This window comes from Macaca fascicularis, chromosome 7 (genome assembly GCF_037993035.2).
Source record: "Macaca fascicularis isolate 582-1 chromosome 7, T2T-MFA8v1.1".
Classification (NCBI taxonomy): domain Eukaryota; kingdom Metazoa; phylum Chordata; class Mammalia; order Primates; family Cercopithecidae; genus Macaca; species Macaca fascicularis.
Genome location: NC_088381.1, coordinates 52,822,617 through 52,843,648, shown reverse-complemented (window position 1 = coordinate 52,843,648; position 21,032 = coordinate 52,822,617). Strand labels below are relative to the sequence as shown.

At 46.7% G+C, this 21,032-nt stretch overlaps 1 protein-coding gene across 6 annotated transcripts in view; it reads left to right on the top strand.

The window, feature by feature from the left end:
* Positions 1–19,185, top strand: part of SNUPN (snurportin 1) — a 30,146-nt gene extending 10,961 nt beyond the window's left edge. For 4 of the 6 annotated variants that reach the window (XM_065547431.2, XM_045397383.3, XM_045397387.3 and 1 more), the window contains 6 exons: positions 6,589–6,693; positions 6,933–7,026; positions 8,959–9,056; positions 11,076–11,153; positions 15,710–15,790; positions 18,586–19,185. In XM_065547431.2, the coding sequence (XP_065403503.1) occupies positions 6,589–6,693; positions 6,933–7,026; positions 8,959–9,056; positions 11,076–11,153; positions 15,710–15,790; positions 18,586–18,909 (780 nt within the window). In that variant the 3' untranslated portion in view covers positions 18,910–19,185. Of the gene's footprint in view, positions 1–2,979; positions 3,038–3,201; positions 3,836–6,588; positions 6,694–6,932; positions 7,027–8,958; positions 9,057–11,075; positions 11,154–15,709; positions 15,791–18,585 lie in introns of those variants that run through there. The other 2 variants (XM_073996416.1, XM_073996417.1) reach the window with 2 other exon arrangements.
* The last annotated feature ends 1,847 nt before the right edge of the window (positions 19,186–21,032 follow it).

The following is a 21,032-nucleotide window of genomic DNA, read 5'->3' as shown; positions in this document are numbered from 1 at the left end:
ACTGCCACCACTCCCGGCTACTTTTCTGTATTTTTAGTAGAGACAGGGTTTCTTTTTTTTTTTTTTTTTTGAGACGGAGTCTCGCTGTGTCACCCAGGCTGGAGTGCAGTGGCGCGATCTCGGCTCACTGCAAGCTCCGCCTCCCGGGTTTATGCCATTCTCCTGCCTCAGCCTCCAAGTAGCTGGGACTACAGGCGCCCGCCACCACGCCCGGCTAGTTTTTTGTATTTTTAGTAGAGACGGGGTTTCACCATGTTAGCCAGGATGGTCTCGATCTCCTGACCTCGTGATCCGCCCGTCTCGGCCTCCCAAAGTGCTGGGATTACAGGCTTGAGCCACCGCGCCCGGCCTAGAGACAGAGTTTCACCATGTTGGCCAGGTGGGTCTCGAACTCCTGACCTCAGGTGATCCACCCCACCTCAGCCTCCCAAAGTGCTGGGATTACAGGCGTGAGCCACTGCGCCCGGCGAGACCCCATCTCTAAATAAAAAACAATGGAATATGGTTCTTGCATGCACTCCCACAGCCCGTGTCTTTACCCCAAATACAGTATAGATAACATCCTCTGTGACAAAGTACAATTCAGTTTTGTTCAGTAAGCGTTATTGAAAGACCTGCTCTGTGTTAAACTATGCTATGACATGGGAAGATAGATGTGGAGCAGAAATAGCCCCTGTACTCCTAGAATAGGTGTAGAAGATGTTTTGTGCTATCAAAAAGTAACACAGTGAAACCCTGTCTCTACTAAAAATACAAAAAAAAGTTAACCAGGCGTGGTGGCAGGCGCCTGTAGTCCCAGCTACTTGGGAAGCTGAGGCAGAAAATCGCTTGAACCTGGGAGGCGGAGCGTGCAGTGAGCTGAGATCACGCCACTGCACTCCAGCCTGGGTGACACAGCAAGACTCCATCTAAAAAAAAAAAAAAAGTGAGATTCCAACCAGGGAGGAAGGAGGGGGCGTGAAATCAGAGAAGGGTTCATGAAGGAAGAGGCAGCCTTGAAGGGTAAGTAGGACATTAATATATAGAAGTGCAGTGCATTTTAGGGCATTCCAGGCAGTGGGAACAAACAGGCTGAGCACGAGGCCCAGAAGCGGGAAAGGAGTATATGGTGTGCCCAGGAGCAGTTTGCAGTCCAGTTAGGGTGGAGTGGCATAGAGTTAGGGGAAGGAGTATGGCAGAAGAGATGTAACAGGCCTCAAAAATATGTGTAGGGGCCGGGCACAGTGGCTCACACCTGTAATCCCAGCACTTTGGGAGGCTAAGACCAGGAATTCGAGGCCAGCCCGGCCAACGTGGTGAAACCCCATCTATTAAAAATACAAAAATTAGCCAAGTGTGGTGGGTGCCTGTAATCCCAGCTACTCGGGAGGCTGAGGCAGAAAATCACTTGAACCTGGGAAGTGGAGGCTGCAGTGAGCCGAGATCATGCCATTGTACTCCAGCCTGGGTGACAAAACTATAGTCCATCTCAAAACAAACAAACATATATATATATATATGTGTATATATATATGCAGGGAGGCCAGGTATAGTATCTCACACTTGTAATCCCAGCACTTTGGGAGGGCAAGGCAGGAGGATTGCTTGAGGCCAGGAGTTTGAGACCAGCCTGGGCAGCATATGAAGATCCCATCTCTATAAAAAATAAATAAAATAAATAAAAAATAAATGTTGCCAGATAGAATAGAAGAACTTAGCAGTGGACTGGATATGAGAGGCAGTATAAGAAGTGGTCAAGGATGTAAGCTTTGAGGTCACATAGATCTGATCTCAAAGCTAGGCTCTGTGTTGACCTTAAGCAAGATATTTTAACCACTCTAAGTCTTTGGTTTCTTATCTGTAAAATAGGGGATAGTAATAGTACTTATCACACAGGATTGGTAGGAGGATTAAATGAAATAATGCTAATGTACCTTAAATACCTAGTCCAGAGCCCATAACTGCCCCACAAGTATTAGCTGCTACGACTATTTTTTAAACAGTTATATTGAGATATAATTCATATACCATACAATTTGCCTATTTTTATTGTGTAGTTTAATGTTTTTGAATAAAGTGAGCCTGCCCAGCCACCCCAGACCAGCCAGGGTGAAGTTCAGGCCATGAAACAGCAGATCACTATAATAAACCTGACTCAGTGCCCTAGTGTAGTCACAAGACTGTGCAACCATCACCACTATTTAATTCTAGAACATTTTCCTTATCCCCAAAAGAAACCCCCATACTAATTAGTGTCACTCTCCATTCTTCCCTGTAGCCCCTAATCACTAATCTACTTTCTGTGCCTATTCTAGACATTTCATAGAAAGGGAATCATATAATATGTGGACTTCTGTTACTGGCTTCTTTTACTTAGCATGAGGTTTCCAAGGTTCATCATGTTGTACCATATATCAGTACTTCACTCCTTTTTATTACCAAATAATATTCCACTGTATGGATAGACTACATTTCGTTTATTCATTCTTCAGTTTATGGCTATTTGAAATGCTCCCACTTTTTGGCTGTTATGAATAATGCCATTTTTATTTGATTTTTAAATTTATTTTATTTATTTATTTTTTTGAGGTAGAGTCTCACTCTGTCATCCAGGCTGGAGTACAGTGGCATGTTCTTGGCTCACTGCAGCCTCCATGTCCTGAGTTCAAGTGATCCTCTTGCCTCAGCCTCCCTAGTAGCTGGGATTACAGTGTGTGTGCCATCACACCCAGCTACTTTTTATACTTTTAGTAGAGACGCGGGTTTCACCATGTTGACCAGGCTGGTCTCAAACTTGTGACCTGAGCTGATCCACCCACCTTGGCCTCCCAAAGTGCTGGGATTACAGGTGTGAGCTACTGCACTTGGCCAAATAATGCCCTTATTAACATTCATGTACTACAAGTTTTTGTGTGAGCATATGTTTTCATTTCTCTTGTGTATATATCTGGAAGTGGAATTCCTGGGTCTATATATGATAACTCTGTTTAACCTTTTGAGGAAGTGCTAGACTGTTCTCCAAAGTGACTCCACTACTTTACATTCCCACCAGCAACACGTAAGTATTCCAATTTCTCCACAGCTTTGCCAACACTTGTTATTGTCCATCCTTTAAAGTATAGCCATCTTAGTGGGTGTGAAGTGGTGTCTTGTGGTTTTGATTTGTATTTCCCTAGTGACTAATGATGTTAAACATCTTTTTTTTTTTTTTTTTTTTTTGAGATGGAGTCTCGCTCTCTCGCCCAGGCTGAAGTGCCATGGCACGATCTCAGCTCACTGCAACCTCTGCCTCCTGGGTTCAAGTAATTCTCCTGTGTCAGCCTCCCAAGTAGCTGGGACTACAGTCCCCTGCCACCACATCCGGCTAAGTTTTGTATTTTTAGTAGAAATGGGGTTTCACCATATTGTCCAGGCTGGTCTTGAACTCCCAACCTTGTGATCTGCCCACCTCAACCTCCCAAAGTCCTGGGATTACAGGCGTGAGCCACTGCGCTGGCCTGATGTTAAACATGTTTTCTTGTGCGTGTTGGTTATTTGTATATCTTCTTTGGAGAAATGTCTATTCAAATCCTTTGCCCTTTGCCCTTTTTTTTTTTTCTTCTTCTTTTTAGACGGAGTCTCGCTGTGTCGCCCAGGCTGGATGCAGTGGCGCGATCTCGGCTCACTGCAAGCTCCGCCTCCTGGGTTCACGCCATTCTCCTGCCTTAGCCTCCCAAGCAGCTGGGACTACAGGCACCCGCCACCACGCCTGGCTAATTTGTTTTTGTATTTTCAGTAGAGATGGGGTTTCGCCGTGTTAGCCAGGATGGTCTTGATCTCCTGACCTCGTGATCTGCCTGCCTCATTTTTTAATTGAGTATTTATCTTTTTATTATTGAACTATAAGAGTTTTTAATATATTCTAGATACAAGTTCCTTATCAGATACATGATTTGCACATATTTTCTTTCATTCTGTGGGTTGTCTTTTTGTCTTCTTGGTGATATTGTTGGCAGCACAGAATTTTTAAATTTTGATGTAGTCTAATTTGTCTAGATTATGCTTAAAATCTAAGATTCAGTAACAGAGTGGTGATGCCATTAACAAGGTTATGAGATACAGAAGGGAAGGGTAGGTGTTTCAGGGGTGGAAGTACTTAGGCAACAGAAGGTAGTTAATTCCATTTTGGATATACTGAGTTTTAGGTGCAGAGGAGACAAACAGAGAAAGAGATACCAAACAGACATCTGGCAATATAGGTGGGTGTGGAGGAAAGAAGTCTGGAGATGAAAGAGCATTAGGAGGCATCCTCTTAGAAGTAACAAGTGAAGCTATAGAAATAGATGAGATCCACCCCTAATGGGGACAGCATCTAAGAGAAAAGGGGGACCTAAAACAGCCCCCTGAAGATTACATATTTTGGGGGAGTGTGTGGAGGAATGTTTAGAGGGAAAAACAGAGTAGTGCTATGTCATGGGGCCAAGAGAACGTGTGTCAAGAAGAAAGATGTGGCTGGTAGCATTATATAGGGCAAGGAGTAGAGTGGGAAGGATAAGGAAGAAGTATGGGAGGCCAGGCTTGGTGGCTCATACCTGTAATCCCAGCACTTTGGGAGGCCGAGGTGGGTGGATCACCTGAGGTCAGGAGTTCGAGACCAGCCTGGCCAAAATGGTAAAACCCTGTCTCTACTAAAAATACAAAAATGAGCCGGGCTCATTTTTTTTGAGACGGAGTCTACAGCGTGTGCCTGTAGTCCCGGCTACTAGGGAGGCTGAGATGGGAGGATCGCTTGAACCCGGGAGGTGGAGGTTGCAGTGAAGTGAGATTGTGCCACAGCACTCCAGCTTAGGGCGACAGAGTGAGACGCCAATTCAAAAAAAAAAAAAAAACAAAAGGAAGAGGTATGGGAAGAGGTCACTGAGGGCCTTCAGTAGGACTGTGGGTAGCAAATCTGGACTGTGACTGTCAGAGTGAGCAGGAAGGCAGCATCAAGAAGTATTAGGTAGTTTTAAACTAGGAGAAAGTGGAGTAACTCAGCAGAAATGCTGAGGGACAAAAAGTTTTTTTTTGAGACAGAGTCTCGCTCTGTTGCCAGGCTGTAGTGCAGTGGTGCGATCTCGGCTCACTGCAACCTCCATCTCCCAGCTTCAAGTGATTCTCTTGCCTCAACCTCCTGAGTAGCTGGGACTACAGGTGCACGTCACCACGCCCAGCTAATTTTTGTATTTTCAGTAGAGACGGGGTTTCACCCTGTTGGCCAGGATGGTCTTGATCTCTTGGCCTCGTGATCTGCCCTCCTTGGCCTCTCAAAGTTCTGGGATTATAGGCGTGAGCCACTGTGCCCGGCCACAAAAGGTTTTTTTTTTTTAAGACTGGGAGTGAGTGTCTAAAGGGAAGGAGAAATGAAAGATTCAATGGGAGGGATTAATTGATGGGACAAAGTCTTTTTTTTTTTCTTTTTGGGATGAAGTCTCGCGCTGTTGCCAGGCTGGAGTGCAGTGGCATGAGCTTGGCTCACTGCAGCCTCCGCCTCCTGGGTTCAAACTATTCTCCTGCCTCAGCTACCTGAGTAGCTAGGATTACAGGTGCCCGCCAACACGCCCAGCTAATTTTTGTATTTTTGGTAGAGACGGGGTTTCACCATGTTGGCCAGAATGGTCTCGATCTCTTGACCTCATGATTCGCCCACCTTGGCCTCCCAAAGTGCTGGGACTACAGGTGTGAGCCACCGCGCCCGGCCCGTGGGACAAAGTCTTTACAGATGGAAGAGACTGAGTGGAAGAGTTTGTCTTCCCAAATTAATTTCACCACATCACTGTTTTTGTTGGTTTGGTTTGGTGTTGTTTGGTTTTTTAAGGCAGATTTCCTAACATCCTTTAGTACCGTATTTGGGGCATCAGTTTGGGAAATGCTGGTCTAGTCGAAGAGCATCTCAAGGTCAGGGATCTTATTCATCTCTGAGATGTGACCATGGAACATAATAGTAATGATGATAGGAGGAGATGGACAAAGTAAGGAAAGGAAGAGCGTTCATCACCCTGACCCGGGAGGTGAGGCAGTAAGCATGGTGTGGGTGCAGGTGGAGATGGAGGAGAGAAGCCGAAATTCACAGTCAGTGGCCCCCATCATCCTGTCAGCTGTGCAGGAGACACAACCAACTCCCTAGAGCACATGGGATGGAGGTGCCACTGTCAGCCTTTTCTGCCCTCATTCTTTTTTTTTTTGAGACGGAGTTTCGCTCTTGTTGCCCTGGCTGAAGTGCAATGGTGCCATTTTTGCTCACTGCAACCTCTGCCTCCTGGGTTCAAGCAATTCTCCTGCCTCAGCCTTCCTAGTAGCTGGGATTACAGGTGCCTGCCACCACACCCAGCTAAGTTTTTGTATTTTTTAGTAGAGACGGGATTTCACTATGTTGGCCAAGCTGGTCTCGAACTCCTGACCTCAGGTGATCCACCTGCTGCAGCCTCCCAAAGTGTTGGGATTACAGGTGTGAGCCACCATGTCCAACTCTCTGCCCTCATTCTTTCACTCGGGTTTTTAATATACACACAGGATATGAATGCCTTGACATTGTAGACATTCAAGTAGCACACCTTTGCTGATCTTTAACACTATTTTTTGCATTTCCAGTTGATGCTTTCTGAGTGGTTAATTGACGTTCCTTCAGATTTGGGGCGGGAATGGATTGTGGTCGTGTGCCCTGTTGGAAAAAGAGCTCTTATTGTGGCCTCCAGGGTGAGTAACTGTCTGCCCCCATGCCAGTAGGCCTAGTCTGTAGTGGGAGGGATTGTTTGTTGCTCCATTTTCCTCATCCACCACAACAGCTGTGCCTGGAGTGGAGCTTGAAACACTGTCCTGCAGGAAGGATTTGTTGAGAGTCATCTTTGGTCCAGTAACATTCCTGCAGAATGAGGAAGCAAGAGGGCGAGGAGACCTTGAGGTCTAATGAGAATGGTAACTTTCTCTCCACGCAGGGTTCTACCAGTGCCTACACCAAGAGTGGCTACTGTGTCAACAGGTTTTCTTCCCTTCTGCCAGGAGGCAATAGGCGAAACTCAACAGCAAAAGGTACCTACATAGAGTGTCTACTTATTAATCAGTAAAAGACAGTGTAATGTGCTTTAAAGACCCACTTTGATAATTTATCTTTGTTTTTTTTTGTTTTTTGAGACAGAGTCTCACTTTGTCGCCCAAGCTGGAGTGCAGTGGCACAATGTTGGCTCACTGTAACTTCTGCCTCCCAGGTTCAAGTGATTCTCCTGCCTCAGCCTCCTGAGTAGCTGGGATTATAGGCGTTCGCCACTGCACCCGGCTAATTTTTGTACTTTTAGTAGAGACTGGGTTTCACCATTTTGGCCAGGCTGGTCTTGAACTCCTGGCCTCAAAGTGATCTGCCCACCTTGGCCTCCCAAAGTCCTGGGATTACAGGTGTGAGCCACTGCACCTGGCCTGAAAGCTTATCTTTGAAACTGCATGTAGACACCATCCTGGTCCCTGGACCAAGCACCTCCCCTTCAAGGTCAAGCCTCCTCAGGTACAGAATAAATGCAGTCCCATGAGGCCTGATGGTCCATAAATTCCTGAATTAAGGTCAGCATGTCTTTGGACTTCTATTACGAGACAACAGATGCAGATTTGGGGGGAAATGTCCCTTGGAGAATACCAAGCTTTATAATGGTACAGTCAACTGATGCTGGCGCTTCCCTGCCAAACTCCCTTTTCTCCTTTCTCATTGTTGTAACCTTAGCTTCTTCCTCCCCACTGGGCCTAGCTAAGTGGACTAAGGTCATGGAGGAGAAATAACTTACCCATGGTTATTCAGGCAGGAATTGACAGATCTAGGCTTGCTTTCTTCTCTACCTGCTCAGGCTCCTTTGGAAGTTCCTCATGTCCTCTGTACTGAGCCCAGACTTCTCTTTTTTATTTTTTTACATGGTCTCACTCTGTGGCCCAGGCTCGGGTTCAGGGGCATGATCACAGCTCACTGCAGCCGTTACCTCTCAGGCTCAAGTGATCCTCCCACCTCAACTTCCTGAGTAACTGGGAGTACAGGAGTGCGCCACCACGCCCGGCTAATTTTTTGTACTTTTGGTAGAGATGGGGTTTTGCCATGTTGCCCAGGCTGGTCTGGAACTCCTGGGCTCAGAGCCATCTGCCTGCCTCTGCCTCCCAAAGTGCTGGGACTACAGGTGTGAGCCACTGCACCCGGCCTAGATCTGACTTCTTTACTGGTGTTTAGTGCCTTTCACATGCAGGCTTTGTCCCCCCATCCCATGTCTTCCCTACTCGTTATACCCACCTTCTGTTCAGCTGACTTGCCTCCCCTCATGTGCCCAGTTCATTCTGCCTCTGGGCCTTTGCTCATGCCACATCAGTACATGGGTCTGAAATGCCCTCTCTTCACCTCTCTGCCGTGTTGTTTAAACCCTCCTGGTCCCAGAAGACTCTTATTTGTATTGCGTCTCTCCCTTGAAGCATTTCCTGCTGCTCCAGACTTCTCTTTCTGGAACTCCTGTTGCTGTTAGTATGAGCTCTGTAATTTAACTCTTAGTTCTTTCTTCTGTGATCATCTTATCCCCTTAACCAAATGGTAATTTCCTTAAAGGCAGGGAATATTTATAGTTAATATTCCCCACATAACACAGTGCCTATGATAGAAACTCAAAAAGCAGTTGTAAACTAAAATGGAAGATGACTTGCTTTTAAACCTCTCTGAGGTGAGTAAATGTGCCAGTTTATCTAAAACTTCAGAATTCTCACTTTGCTTAAGGTTTGCCTTGATCCGTCTTGTGCTGTCTTACCCCAAGTCACCATGAAGCTGTAGCTGGTAGCCAGGCAGGGTTCTCTCCCCAGTGAATCCTTAGTCCTTAGTGCCAGTGACTGCTGCAAGCACTGAGGATTGTTGGACTGGAGCCTCTAGGATGGGGCTCCCTAGGTTGTGGTGGAAGGAACCTGGTTGGAAGAAGAACTCTGTGCTAACTTTCTGCTTTGTGTCCCCAGACTACACCATTCTAGATTGCATTTACAGTGAGGTAAACCAGACCTACTACGTTCTGGATGTGATGTGCTGGCGGGGACACCCTTTTTATGATTGCCAGGTAGGGATGGATCCTCCCCTCATGGCTCTTCCTGTCTTCTCCTCTCCTCCCGGGAAAACAGCTCAGCATGTGGGTTTGGTACGTGACCAACTTCTTGGTGTGTACAGGATGTGGTATATCAAGAACATTATCTAATGCTCCCTGCATCTTTGAGTGTGTTTAAATTAGCTTAGTTTTAAAAGAGAAATAGGAGGAACTAAGAGAAACATGCAGTTCTTGAGAGGAGGAAAGAGAGAAACGGCAGGGGTGTAGGCTGGGACTTGGTAGCAGCTGCACCCACCCCCTTATCTCTCTCCAGAGTATGGGAGGATTTCTGGCAGTGAAGATTGTGGGGCAAGGGGGTGGGGGTGCCACTTTGTGCAGGCAGCCCCAGGAAGAGAAGGTGGAATTGAATGTAAGTCACCATCTACTAGACTCCTGCAACCTCCACTCCTTCACCAACCACATCCTGACCCTGAAAATGGCAGGGCTTCCTTGGTATGACCCAGAACCTCAAATCTCAAAGGTTAGCTCTAGGAGGAGACTTTTTAAGTGAAGAGAGGCCCCAATATTCTCCCCTTTAGTTTCACCATACCCCCAACATTTTACTATTGCTGATTCTTAATAGGTAACAGCAGCAGTCATCAGGTGAGGCTGAGTGAACCCCACAGGCCTCCATCCCTGTTAACAACACTCTCCCCATCATTGTCCCAGTTGTATAATAGTGGGTTTGGGGGTTTTTGTACTTCCTTTTGCTCCCTGTCAATTAGTTTATTATAGTGGTTCTCAATGTGTAGTCTCCAGACCAGGCATATCAGAACGTTGTAGAAATGCACATTCTCAGACCTGCTGAACCAGAAGCCATGGGCCCGAGGCCGATGTGTGAACAGCCCTCCAGTGATCTTCATGCAGCCTGTTGCCATAGTCTGCTTCTTTCTAAGCCATTCCTGCACACTAGGTTTCCGAAACACGCTAGGTGTTGGTAGTCAGAATTCTAAAGTGCATCTCATTCAAACAATAACAATCAAGATGTGCATTGCTAAGCGCTTTGTGCATTAGCTCATTAAATCCCTTACAACACCTCCTTATTGTAAGGTAAGTACTATTATTATCCTTTTTTTTTCTTTGAGGCGGAGTCTCACTCTGTCACCCAGGTTGGAGTGCAGTGGTGCGATCTGGCTTACTGCAACTTCTGCTTCCTGGGTTCAAGCAATTCTCCTGCCTCAGCCTCCTGAGTAGCTGGGATTGCAGGCGCTTGCCACCACACCCAGCTAATTTTTCTATTTTTAGTAGAGACAGCGTTTCACCATGTTGGCCAGGCTGCCTTGAACTCCTGACCTCAAGTGATCCACCTGCCTTGGCCTACCGAAGTGCTGGGCATGAACCACTGCACCTGGCCTGTCCTTGACATATAGATACGGAAGCTGAGATGTTAAGAAGCACGGGTCTTAAGTATCTTGCCCAAATGCAGAACCTAGCCTACAACTCAGAACATAAATTCAATCTAGAACATATTGTGCTTTAATTCTGCTGAAGGATATTTTATTACATGTATTCACAACCTACAAATTTGGTAACTAAAACCAAATATATTTTTATAATTTAAACAAAGGACTCTATGTGCCTTTTTAAATTTCCAAAAGCAAAATAATTTAAAAGAATGAAGAGGCCCGGTAGGTACAGTGGCTCACGCCTGTAATCCCAGCACTTTGGGAGGCTCGAGGTGGGGAGATCACAAGGTCAGGAAATCGAGACCATCCTGGCCAACATGGTGAAACCCTGTCTCTACCAAAAATAAAAAAATTAGCCTGGTGTGGTGTTGGGCGCCTGTAGTCCCAGCTACTCGGGAGGCAGGAGAATCGATTGAACTCAGGAGGCGGAGGTTGCAGTGAGCCGAGACCGTGCCATTGTACTCCAGCCTGGGCTACAGAGCAAGACTTCATCTCAAAAAAAAAAGAAAAATAGAATAGGGTGTTTTTGTTTATATTAGAGTTTGAAACGGAAAGTATTTAATCTTTCTGTTTCCCTTCTCTGTGGCAGACTGATTTCCGATTCTACTGGATGCATTCAAAGTTACCAGAAGAAGAAGGACTGGGAGAGAAAACCAAGCTCAATCCTGTAAGACCTGGTGTTAGGATCACAGAGTTCCTTATGGGGAGTAGTGTGGATTGGTCTGTTATCTAAATACAATCATTATGTATAAAATGATCTTTTTTGAGGCAGCATGGTATAAAGGGAAGAGTATCAATCATGTAGATCTGAATTCCATTTTTGGCTTTTATTACTAATTTAACATCCTATGTTCTCACTCATAATTGGGAGCTAAGCTATGAGGATGTAAAGCCTTAAGAATGATACAATCAACTTTGGGAACTCTGGAGAAGGGGAAGGGAGGTGAGAGATAATTGGGCACAGTGTATACTGCTTGGGTGGTGAGTGCACCAAATATCAGAAATCACCACTAAAGAGCTTATTCATGTAACCAAACACTACCTCTTCCCCAAAAACCTATTGAAGTAATAATAACTAAAAAAAGACTAAAAATAATTATTACTAGGTTAAGTTAATAATCTCACTTACCCTTAGATTTTTCCATCTGTAAAATAGGATAATAACATCTGATTTACAGGGTTGTTACAAGAACCGAATTATTATATACAAGTCCTCCTAACATAATACTCATGGTAGGCACTCAATAAATAATGATTGATGGCTGGGTGCAGTGGCTTATGCCGGTAATCCTAGCACTTTGGGAGGCTGAGGCAGGCGGATGAGGAGGCCAAGGTAGGTGGATCACTTGAGGTGAGGAGTTTGAGACCAGCCTGGCCAACATGGTGAAACCCCATCGCTACTAAAAATATAAAAAATTAGCCGGGCATGGTGGCGCATGCCTGTTATACCAGTTACTCGGGAGGCTGAGGCAGGAGAATCACGTGAACCTGGGAGGTAGAAGTTGCAGTGAGTTGAGATCGCGTCACTGCACTCCAACCTGGGCGGTCAAGACTCCGTCTCAAAAAAAAAATAAAAATAGGCCAGGTGCAGTGGCTCACGATTGTAATCCCAGCACTTCGGGAGGCTGAGGTGGGCAGATCACTTGCGGTCAGGAGTTCAAGATCTGCCTGGCCAACATGGCAAAACCCTGTCTCTATTAAAAATACAAAAATTAGCTGGGCGTGGTAACATGCTCCTGTAATCCCAGCTACTCAGGAAGCTGAGGCAGGAGAATCGCTTGAACCTGGGAGGTGGAGGTTGCAGTGAGCTGAGATCATACCATTGCACTCCAGCCTGAGTGACAGAGCGAAACTCCATCTCAAAAAAAAAAAAAAAAGAATACTAGTTCATTGGTTCTCAAACTTGAGCATGCATCAGCAGCACCTGGAGGCCTGGTAAAACATAGATTCCTAGTCCTCACTCCCAGGGTTTCTGATTCAGTAGGTCTAGGGTGGGATCTGAGAATATGCATTTCTAACAAGTTCTCTGGTGGTACTACTACAGCTGGTTTGGCACCCACACTTCAAGAACCACTGCTCTTGTGTCTGAGCAGAGATTGCTTTCCTCTATTCAGCGCCTTCATTTTATAGATGAGAACATAGGCTCAGAGAGGGGACTGCCTTCCTCAAAGTCTTACAGTTCAGTGTGATAGCCCAGGCATCTTGCTATCTACTCAGTGATTTAAATATGTGACAACTACTTTCAGGGCATTTTATTAGCCCTGCAGATTGGTATTTGCTTGGATTGCTTACAAAAAATGTTAAAGACAAGGGCTGGATGTGGTGGCTCACGCCTGTAATCCCAGCACTTTGGGAGGCCGAGGCAGGTGGGTCATTTGAGGTCAGGAATTCGAGACCAGTCTGACCAACATGACAAAACCCTGTCTCTACTAAATACAAAAACAATTAGCCGGGTGTAGTGGTGCATGCCTATAATCCCAGCTACTTGGGAGGCTGAGGCAGGAGAACCACTTGAACCCAGGAGGCGGAGGTTGCAGTGAGCCAAGATTGTGCCACTGTACTCCAGCCTGGGCAACAGAGCGAGACTCCATCTCAGGAAAAAAAAAAAAAAATGTTAAAGGGAATTAGACAACCAGTTATAGGAGAATAAATATGATCAGTACTTTCAGTGATGTTATTATCATCTAGGTCCTGGAGGAACATGCATTGAGGAAGGGGAAGGCTGCTTTCTCTAAGGCACTGGTTTAAGTGCTCTATGTATATTATCTCATTGAATCCACACAGCGACGCTATGAAGTAGATATGTGCTGTTATTGTCCCATTTTACAAGATGGAAGTATATGGAGGTTACATGATTGGCAGACTGGGATTCAAACCCAAGGAATCTGACTTTAGAGTTTGTCGTTCTAATCACTTTGTTATGCTGCTTCAGTCTAAAAACCCTTGCAGGTGTGAAAAGGATTTCACTGGCCCTTTATTAGTGGTAGCTGTCATGGGGCCAAGAGAATTAACACACAACCTCTCAACCTAGTATAATACAGTGGTTCTCAGTCCTGACTGTATGTTAAAATCAACTGGAGAGCTTTTTTTTTTTTGAGACGGAGTCTCGCGCCGTTGCCCAGGCTGGAGCGCAGTGGCGCAATCTCAGCTCACTGCAAGCTCTGCCTCCCGGGTTCACACCATTCTCCTGCCTCAGCCTCCTGAGTAACTGGGACTACAGGCACCCGCCAACACGCCCAGCTAATTTTTTGTATTTTCAGTAGGGACGGGGTTTCACTGTGTTAGCCAGGATGGTCTCATTCTGACCTCGTGATCCGCCTGCCTCGGCCTCCCAAAGTGCTGGGATTATAGGCGTGATCCACCACGCCTGGCCCACTGGAGAGCTTTTAAAAAAATACCTGGGCCAGGCACAGTGGCTCACATCTGTAATTCCAGCACTTTGGGTGGCCAAGGCAGGTGGAGTGCCTGAGCTCGGTAGTTCCAGACCAGCCTGGGCAACATGGTAAAACCCCGTCTCTACAAAAGAAATACAAACAAAAAAAATTAGCCAGGCATGGTGACATGTGCCTATAATCCCAGCACTTTGGGAGGCTGAGGTAGGTGGATTGCTTGAGCCCAGGAGTTTGAGACCAGCCTGGGCAACACAGCAGAACCCCATCTCTACAAAAAAATACAAAAACAGATTAGGCATGGTGGCATGCACCTATAGAGTCCCAGCTATTTGAGAGGTTGAGGTGGGAGGATCACTTGAGCCCAAGAGGTTGAAGCTGTAGTGAGCTGTGATTGTGCCACTGCACTCCAGCCTGGGTAAAAGAGTGCAACCCTGTCTCAAAAAAAACAAAAAAACAAAAACCTGGATCCCACCCCAGACCAGTTCAGTCAGAATCGCAGGGTAGGGCCTGGGCATCAGTAATTTTTTTTTTTTTTTTTGAGACAGAGTCTTGCTCTGTTGCTCAGGTTGGAGTGCAGTGGTGCAGTCTCAGCTCACTGCAACCTCCACCTCCCAGGTTCAAGTGATTCTTTTGCCTCAGCCTCCCAAGTAGCTGGGACTACTTGTATGCACCACCATGCCTGGCTAATTTTTATATTTTTGGTAGAGATGGGGTTTCACCATATTGGTCAGGCTGGTCTCGAACTCCTGACCTCGTGGTCTGCCCTCCTTGGCTTCCCAAAGTGCTGGGATTAGAGGTGTGAGCCACCACACCTGGCCAGCATCAGTAATTTTTTTTTTTTTTTTTTTTTTAAGACACGGAGTCTCTGTCGCTCAGGTTGGAGTACAGTGGCGCCATCTCGGCTCACTGCAAGCTCCGCCTCCCAGGTTCACGTCATTTTCCTGCCTCAGCCTCCCGAGTATCAGTAATTTTTAAAAACTCCCCAGATGATTCTTGTGGATTAAAGAAGGTTGGGGCTGGGTACAGTGGCTCATGCCTATAATCGCAACATACTAGGAAACTGAGGTGGGAGAATCCTTGAGCCCAGGAATTTGAGGATGCGGTGAGCTGTGATTGTGCCAATGCTCTCCAGCGTGGGTGACAGAGTGAGATCTCATCTCTAAAACAAAAGGGGAAGATTGGGAACCACGACCTAGTAGTTAAGAGAGTAAGTACAGGGGAATTGGTAGAGAAGGATGAGACTGAAAACTCTTCTTTGTTTTTTTGTTTTGGCTTGGTTTAATTTGGTTTGGTTTGGTTTTTGAGACAGGGTCTGGCTCTGTCACTCAGGCTGGAGTGCAGTGGCGCGATCTCAGCTTACTGCAGCCTTGACCTCAGGCTCAAGCGATCCTCTTACCTCAGCAGCCTCCCAAGTAGCTGGGACTACAGATTTTTCTTCTTTGACAGAGATTTTCTTTTCTTTTTGCTTTTTTTGAGATGGAGTCTTGCTCTGTCGCCCAGTCCGGAGTGCAGTGGCAGGATCACAGCTCACCACAACCTCCCCCTCCCGGGTTCAAGCTATTTTCCTGCCTCAGCCTCCCAAGTAGCTGGGACTACAGGCACATGCCACTATGCCTGGCTAATTTTTGTATTTTTAGTAGAGATGGGGTTTCACCATGTTGGCCAGGCTGGTCTTGAGCTCTTGACCTCAGGTGATCCGCCTGCGTCTGCCTCCCAAAGTGCTGGGATTACAGGTGTGAGCCACTATGCCCGGCCTGACAGAGATTTTCAGTTGCTTGGGCCAATATCATTTATAACATGTACTAATTCCTTGTTCTAATTTCTATTTCAGTTTAAATTTGTGGGGCTAAAGAATTTCCCTTGCACTCCCGAAAGCCTGTGTGATGTGCTGTCTATGGATTTCCCTTTTGAGGTAACGAAACCATTATCTTTATTGCCTTGACATGATAATAGGCTGCAGAGAGACTTGGTTACACAAAGTCTTAAAATATTCCTTGATTGTGCTGTGTCAAAGCATCAGAAAGGGACTGAAAGCTGATTCTGGAGAAAGGATGTACTTGCTGCCCTTCAGAGCCTGAGCTCCACCCCTGCTGGATAAGTCAGAATGCTGGCCCTGGAAGGGCCAGTGGACAGCTCGTCCAACTCCCTCATCTTACAGATGGAGACACTGAGGCCCAGATAGGAGCAAGACTCCCATGCCTAGATCCTTCTTGTGTGCCTCTTCCTACTGCAAGCTGAGACCCAGGTCCCTGGTTTGACTGTCGTGGCTGCTTATAAAGTGAAAGGGCTTCTGTGACTGAATGACCCCAACAAATGTCCAAACCCCCTAATCCTTTCATCACCAAAGAAGATGGCCCCTGGGGACGGGAGCACTTGCTGAGCAGGCGCATAAGTCAGGTGACTACCTCATTCCAGTTTGCTGACGACTCGCCCTGTTTTAGCACTGAAAGTCTCACAGCAGCCGGGCACGGTGGCTCACGCCTATAATCCCAGCACTTGGGAAGGCTGAGGCTGGTGGATCACTTGAGGTCAGGAGTTCAAGACCAGCCTGGCCAACATGGCAAAACCCCATTTCTGCTAAAAATACAAAAATTAACTGGGCATATTGGCACATGCCTGTAGTCCCAGCTACTCGGGAGGCTGAGGCAGGAGAATCGCTTGAACCTGGGAGGCAGAGGTTGCAGTGAGCCAAGATTGAGCCACTGCACTCCAGCCTGGGCAACAGCGCAAGACTCTGTCTCAAAAATAAAAAGTCTCACAGCCCCAGAGGCTCCCAAGTCCTCGACAGTCTTGTCGGCCTCAGAACCTGCAGTTACCTTCTCTAGGCTCAACAAGCACATTTTCCTTTGCCCATCATTCCCTTAAAAATTCTGCCTTAGGCCGGGCGCGGTGGCTCAAGCCTGTAATCCCAGCACTTTGGGAGGCCGAGACGGGCGGATCACGAGGTCAGGAGATCGAGACCATCCTGGCTAACACAGTGAAACCCCGTCTCTACTAAAAATACAAAAACTTAGCCGGGCGAGGTGGCGGGCGCCTGTAGTCCCAGCTGCTCCGGAGGCTGAGGCAGGAGAATGGCGTAAACCCGGGAGGCGGAGCTTGCAGTGAGCTGAGATCCGGCCACTGAGGCAGGAGAATGGCGTAAACCCGGGAGGCGGAGCTTGCAGTGAGCTGAGATCCGGCCACTGCACTCCAGCCTGGGTGACAGAGCGAGACTCCGTCTCAAAAAAAAAAAAAAAAATTCTGCCTTAGCCAGGCACAGTGGCTCACACCTGTAATCCCAGCACTTTGGGAGGCTGAAGCAGGTGGATCACCTGAGGTCAGGAGTTCAAGACCAGCCTCGCCAACATGGTGAAACCCCATCTCTACTAACAATACAAAAATTACCCAGGCGTGGTGGCACATGCCTGTAGTCCCAGCTACTTGGGAGTTTGAGGGAGGAGAATCTCTTGAACCTGGGAGGTGGAGGTTGTACTGAGCTGAGATTGCACCACTGCACTCCACTCCAGCCTGGGCAACAAGAGTGAAACTCCGTCTCAAAAAAGATTAAAAAAAAAAAACAAACAAAAAAAACTGCCTAGTCACTGCAAGCATTTGCTTGAACTGGATTTAATTTTGTGTAAGGATCACAGCTTCCCGAATGAGGAAATGGCAAAGGCTGAGTTGCCAGCATTTCTTTCAGTCAATTAAGAAGGTGGTAAGAATACCATCTTTATTTATAACCCTTATGCCCCAGTGACAATAAATGCTTTTTAGAGATGAGTCACTAAATCATAGAAAATAAAATGTGGAGGAGGTCTTCCCGTTGAGAAAAACTGTTTCCCAGAATATGGCTCACAAACAGTTTAGGGGGAGGTTTAGGCAGCCAGTGGTAGCCAGGGAAGCAGGGCATCTGGACAGCCTGTTTCCCCTGTACACAGCAGTCTGCTGCCTCAGAGGGGCCTGTCCAGTTCCTCTGCTTTTCATTCCATGCACAGAGCTCATCCACCGTAAAACAGACCCCTAAGTGGTGGAAAGTCCGTGGAATCTAGGGACAGAAAACCAGAGTTCAAGTTGAATTCCTGCTTCCTACTCACTGTGTGTTTTAAGGAGGTCCTCAGAACTCCCTGAGTATGAGCAGCCCCTTCTCTCAGACACCGTCATGGGTAAGATAGGGAAATAGTGGGCAGGAAAGCACTCTGTAAACAGAAAAGTGCTATTTATGTTTTTCTTTTCTTTTCTTTTTCTTTTTTTGAGACAGCATCTCACTCTGTCACCAGGCTGGAGTGCAGTGGTGCGGTCTCAGCTCACTGCATTCTCTGCCTACTGGGTTCAGGTGCCTCAGCCACCTGAGTAGCTGGGATTACAGGCATGTGCCACCATGTCTGGGTATTTTTTTGTATTTTTAGTAGAAATGAGGTCTTACCATGTTGCCTAGGCTGGTCTCAAACTCCTGAGCTCAAGCAATCTGCCTGCCTCAGCCTCCAGAGTGCTGGGATTACAAGCATGAGCCACCATGCCCAGCCAATGTTTTTATTTTCTCAAATTTAGTTTTCTAGGCCATTTCTTTATTTAGAGAAACTGCATATGTGAGAAGCTGGGACTCTTTCCTCTTTCAGTGACCCAGAAAAAGGAGTTGGACCACAAGAGCTGCCCTTGTGTGTATAGGCTCTCCTAGAAACATGTGGCCCCAGAAGTCATTTTGATCCTGAATTTCCCCCCATCTTATAGGTAGATGGACTTCTCTTCTACCACAAGCAGACCCACTACAGCCCCGGAAGCACTCCCTTGGTGGGCTGGCTGCGTCCCTACATGGTATCAGATGTCCTTGGTGTAGCTGTGCCAGCTGGGCCGCTGACCACCAAGCCAGACTATGCTGGGCACCAGCTCCAGCAGATTATGGAGCACAAAAAGAGCCAGAAGGAAGGCATGAAGGAGAAACTCACACACACGGCCTCTGAAAATGGGCACTATGAGTTGGAGCACCTTTCTACTCCCAAGTTGAAGAGTTCTCCCCATAGCCCAGACCACCCTGGAAGCCTCATGGAGAATTAAAGAGGGAAGCCTCCTTAACGAGCCACAGGATGGTACCCGGCCCCAAAAGGAATCCTGGGCAGGAGGACAGTGACAACAGGTGACTTCATTCTTTAGAGTGAACTTTCCAAAGCCAGTCTGGCTGGAAACAGCTTATCTATAATCTGAAATGCTGGCTCAAACAGTTATGGGGAAGTTCCCAGATTGGGTAGCATTCAGATTGATTTGAGCAGCTCCTACTGTGATAAGTGTATCCCAGATCCACAATGTAAATATATATATGTGATTTGTAAGAAAGAACTGGTTTGTGGTTCTTAAGCTTTAGATAGCCATGAATCTCCCCTTCCCACCCCAGTCCTCTGGGGTACTTCAACCATGGCCGTTCAAGTCTTGGCCCATTTCACTCTTTTTAGACTCAAAGATTCTGCTGAGTTTCCAGTTGCTGCTGCTGAAAGGTTTTACCAGGAACTGCAATTCTGGGTATTTGAATATGTTCCCTCTTCTGAGAAGACAAGTGTGATTTTCTTTGGTTTAGACATTGCCAGAGATAAAATGCAAATGGAGTTCATTCACTCCTTCTGCAAACATTTGTGCCTACCAGGAGATAAGCCTTGTCCTAGGCCCCTGCCTAGTGGAGGGGTTATGGAGGTGGACAGGACTTAGTCCCTGCCCTTGAGGAGCTCACACTCCCATGAGAAAAGAAGCCTACCAGGACAGTTTGGGAGAAGATGCTGGAGAGATATAGGGGGCTTTAGATTTTGTGTCATGGATGAAGGGAGCTAAGAAAAAACTTTGAGTAGACAAGGTCCCTTGAGATTTGTAAACTAGAGCTCTTTGGCAGCTGTGAGAATGGAAGATTGTGTTGGAAACTAACTAATTAGTTTCTGCCTTGTGTTCAGGAAATGGATCCCACTTCCTGTGTCTTCAGTCGGCTCCCACATTGCTTCCCATCTTTCTAGGACTCTGTCGTGGATGCAAGTACTTCACCATTCCCTCCAGCAGCACTAGTGTCCTGTGGACAAATTTTCACAGGGGTCCAGGTCAGCTCTTGTCTGACATGCAGTGGTCCCTTTGGATTGATTAGTTCTGGGAACAGATTCGGGCAGAGGTAGTAGTAATTTGGAGCCTGATTACACAACTTCAGTACATCCAGTGGAACTAGTCTCAGTGTCGGCTCTTAGAGAGCTGCTCAAGCTGACCTTGTAAAATTGGAGAAGGAAGATTCCCGCCTCCCACCCTCATCCATTGATGATCCTGCTGGCTGCAGATTCAAGCATTTGCCTGCATCAATAAGCTCTTTCCTGAATTTAGGTCAATTTTGCAATAGGAACATTGTGTTCCTCTTGCCAAGGAACATGTTGTAGGTGCCTAGACATTTAGTCTCTGTTTGATAATTTTCTGAGCACTCTAGTCTGTGCTGTCAGCAGCCAACTGTATCAGTTCAGGAGCTGTTCATGCTAGTGTCAATAGTGACTTGGCCACGCTGTGTTCAGAAATAATCAGGTCTGGAAGGACTACTTCCCCAAAGGGCGCACTCTGGAGACAGCGGCATGAATCAAAGGATATATCAGCCAAAATTATCAACAAGCACAACTGGATTTTTTTTTTTTCTTTTTTGAGACGGAGTCTTGCTCTGTTGCCCAGGCTGGAGTGCAGTGGCACAATCTCTGCTCACTGAAACCTCCTTCTCCCTGATTCAAACGATTCTCCTGCCTCACCCTCCTGAGTAGCTGGGACTACTTGTATGCGCCACCATGCCTGGCTAATTTTTTGTATTTTTAGTAGAGGTGGGGTTTCACCATGTTGACCAGGCTGGTCTCAAACTCCTGACCTCATTATTCACCCGCCTCAGCCTCCCAAAGCGCTGAGATTACAGGCATGAGCTACTGCACCCAACCCACATCTTGATATTTTTGAATGGTAGCTTGAAGGACCTATCTCAGAGTGCCCCTTACATTTTTAACTGAGGAGCCAGTATTATCTATTGATCATTGAATAGCAGTGTGTCCCCTGGTCATATTTCTCTCATTCTCTGTGTGTCTTTTTTGTTGTTAATGTAGAGCTGAAGTCTCACTATGTTGCCCAGGCTGGTCTTGAACTCCTGGGCTGAGTGATCCTCCTCCTTTGCCCTTCCAAAGCACTGG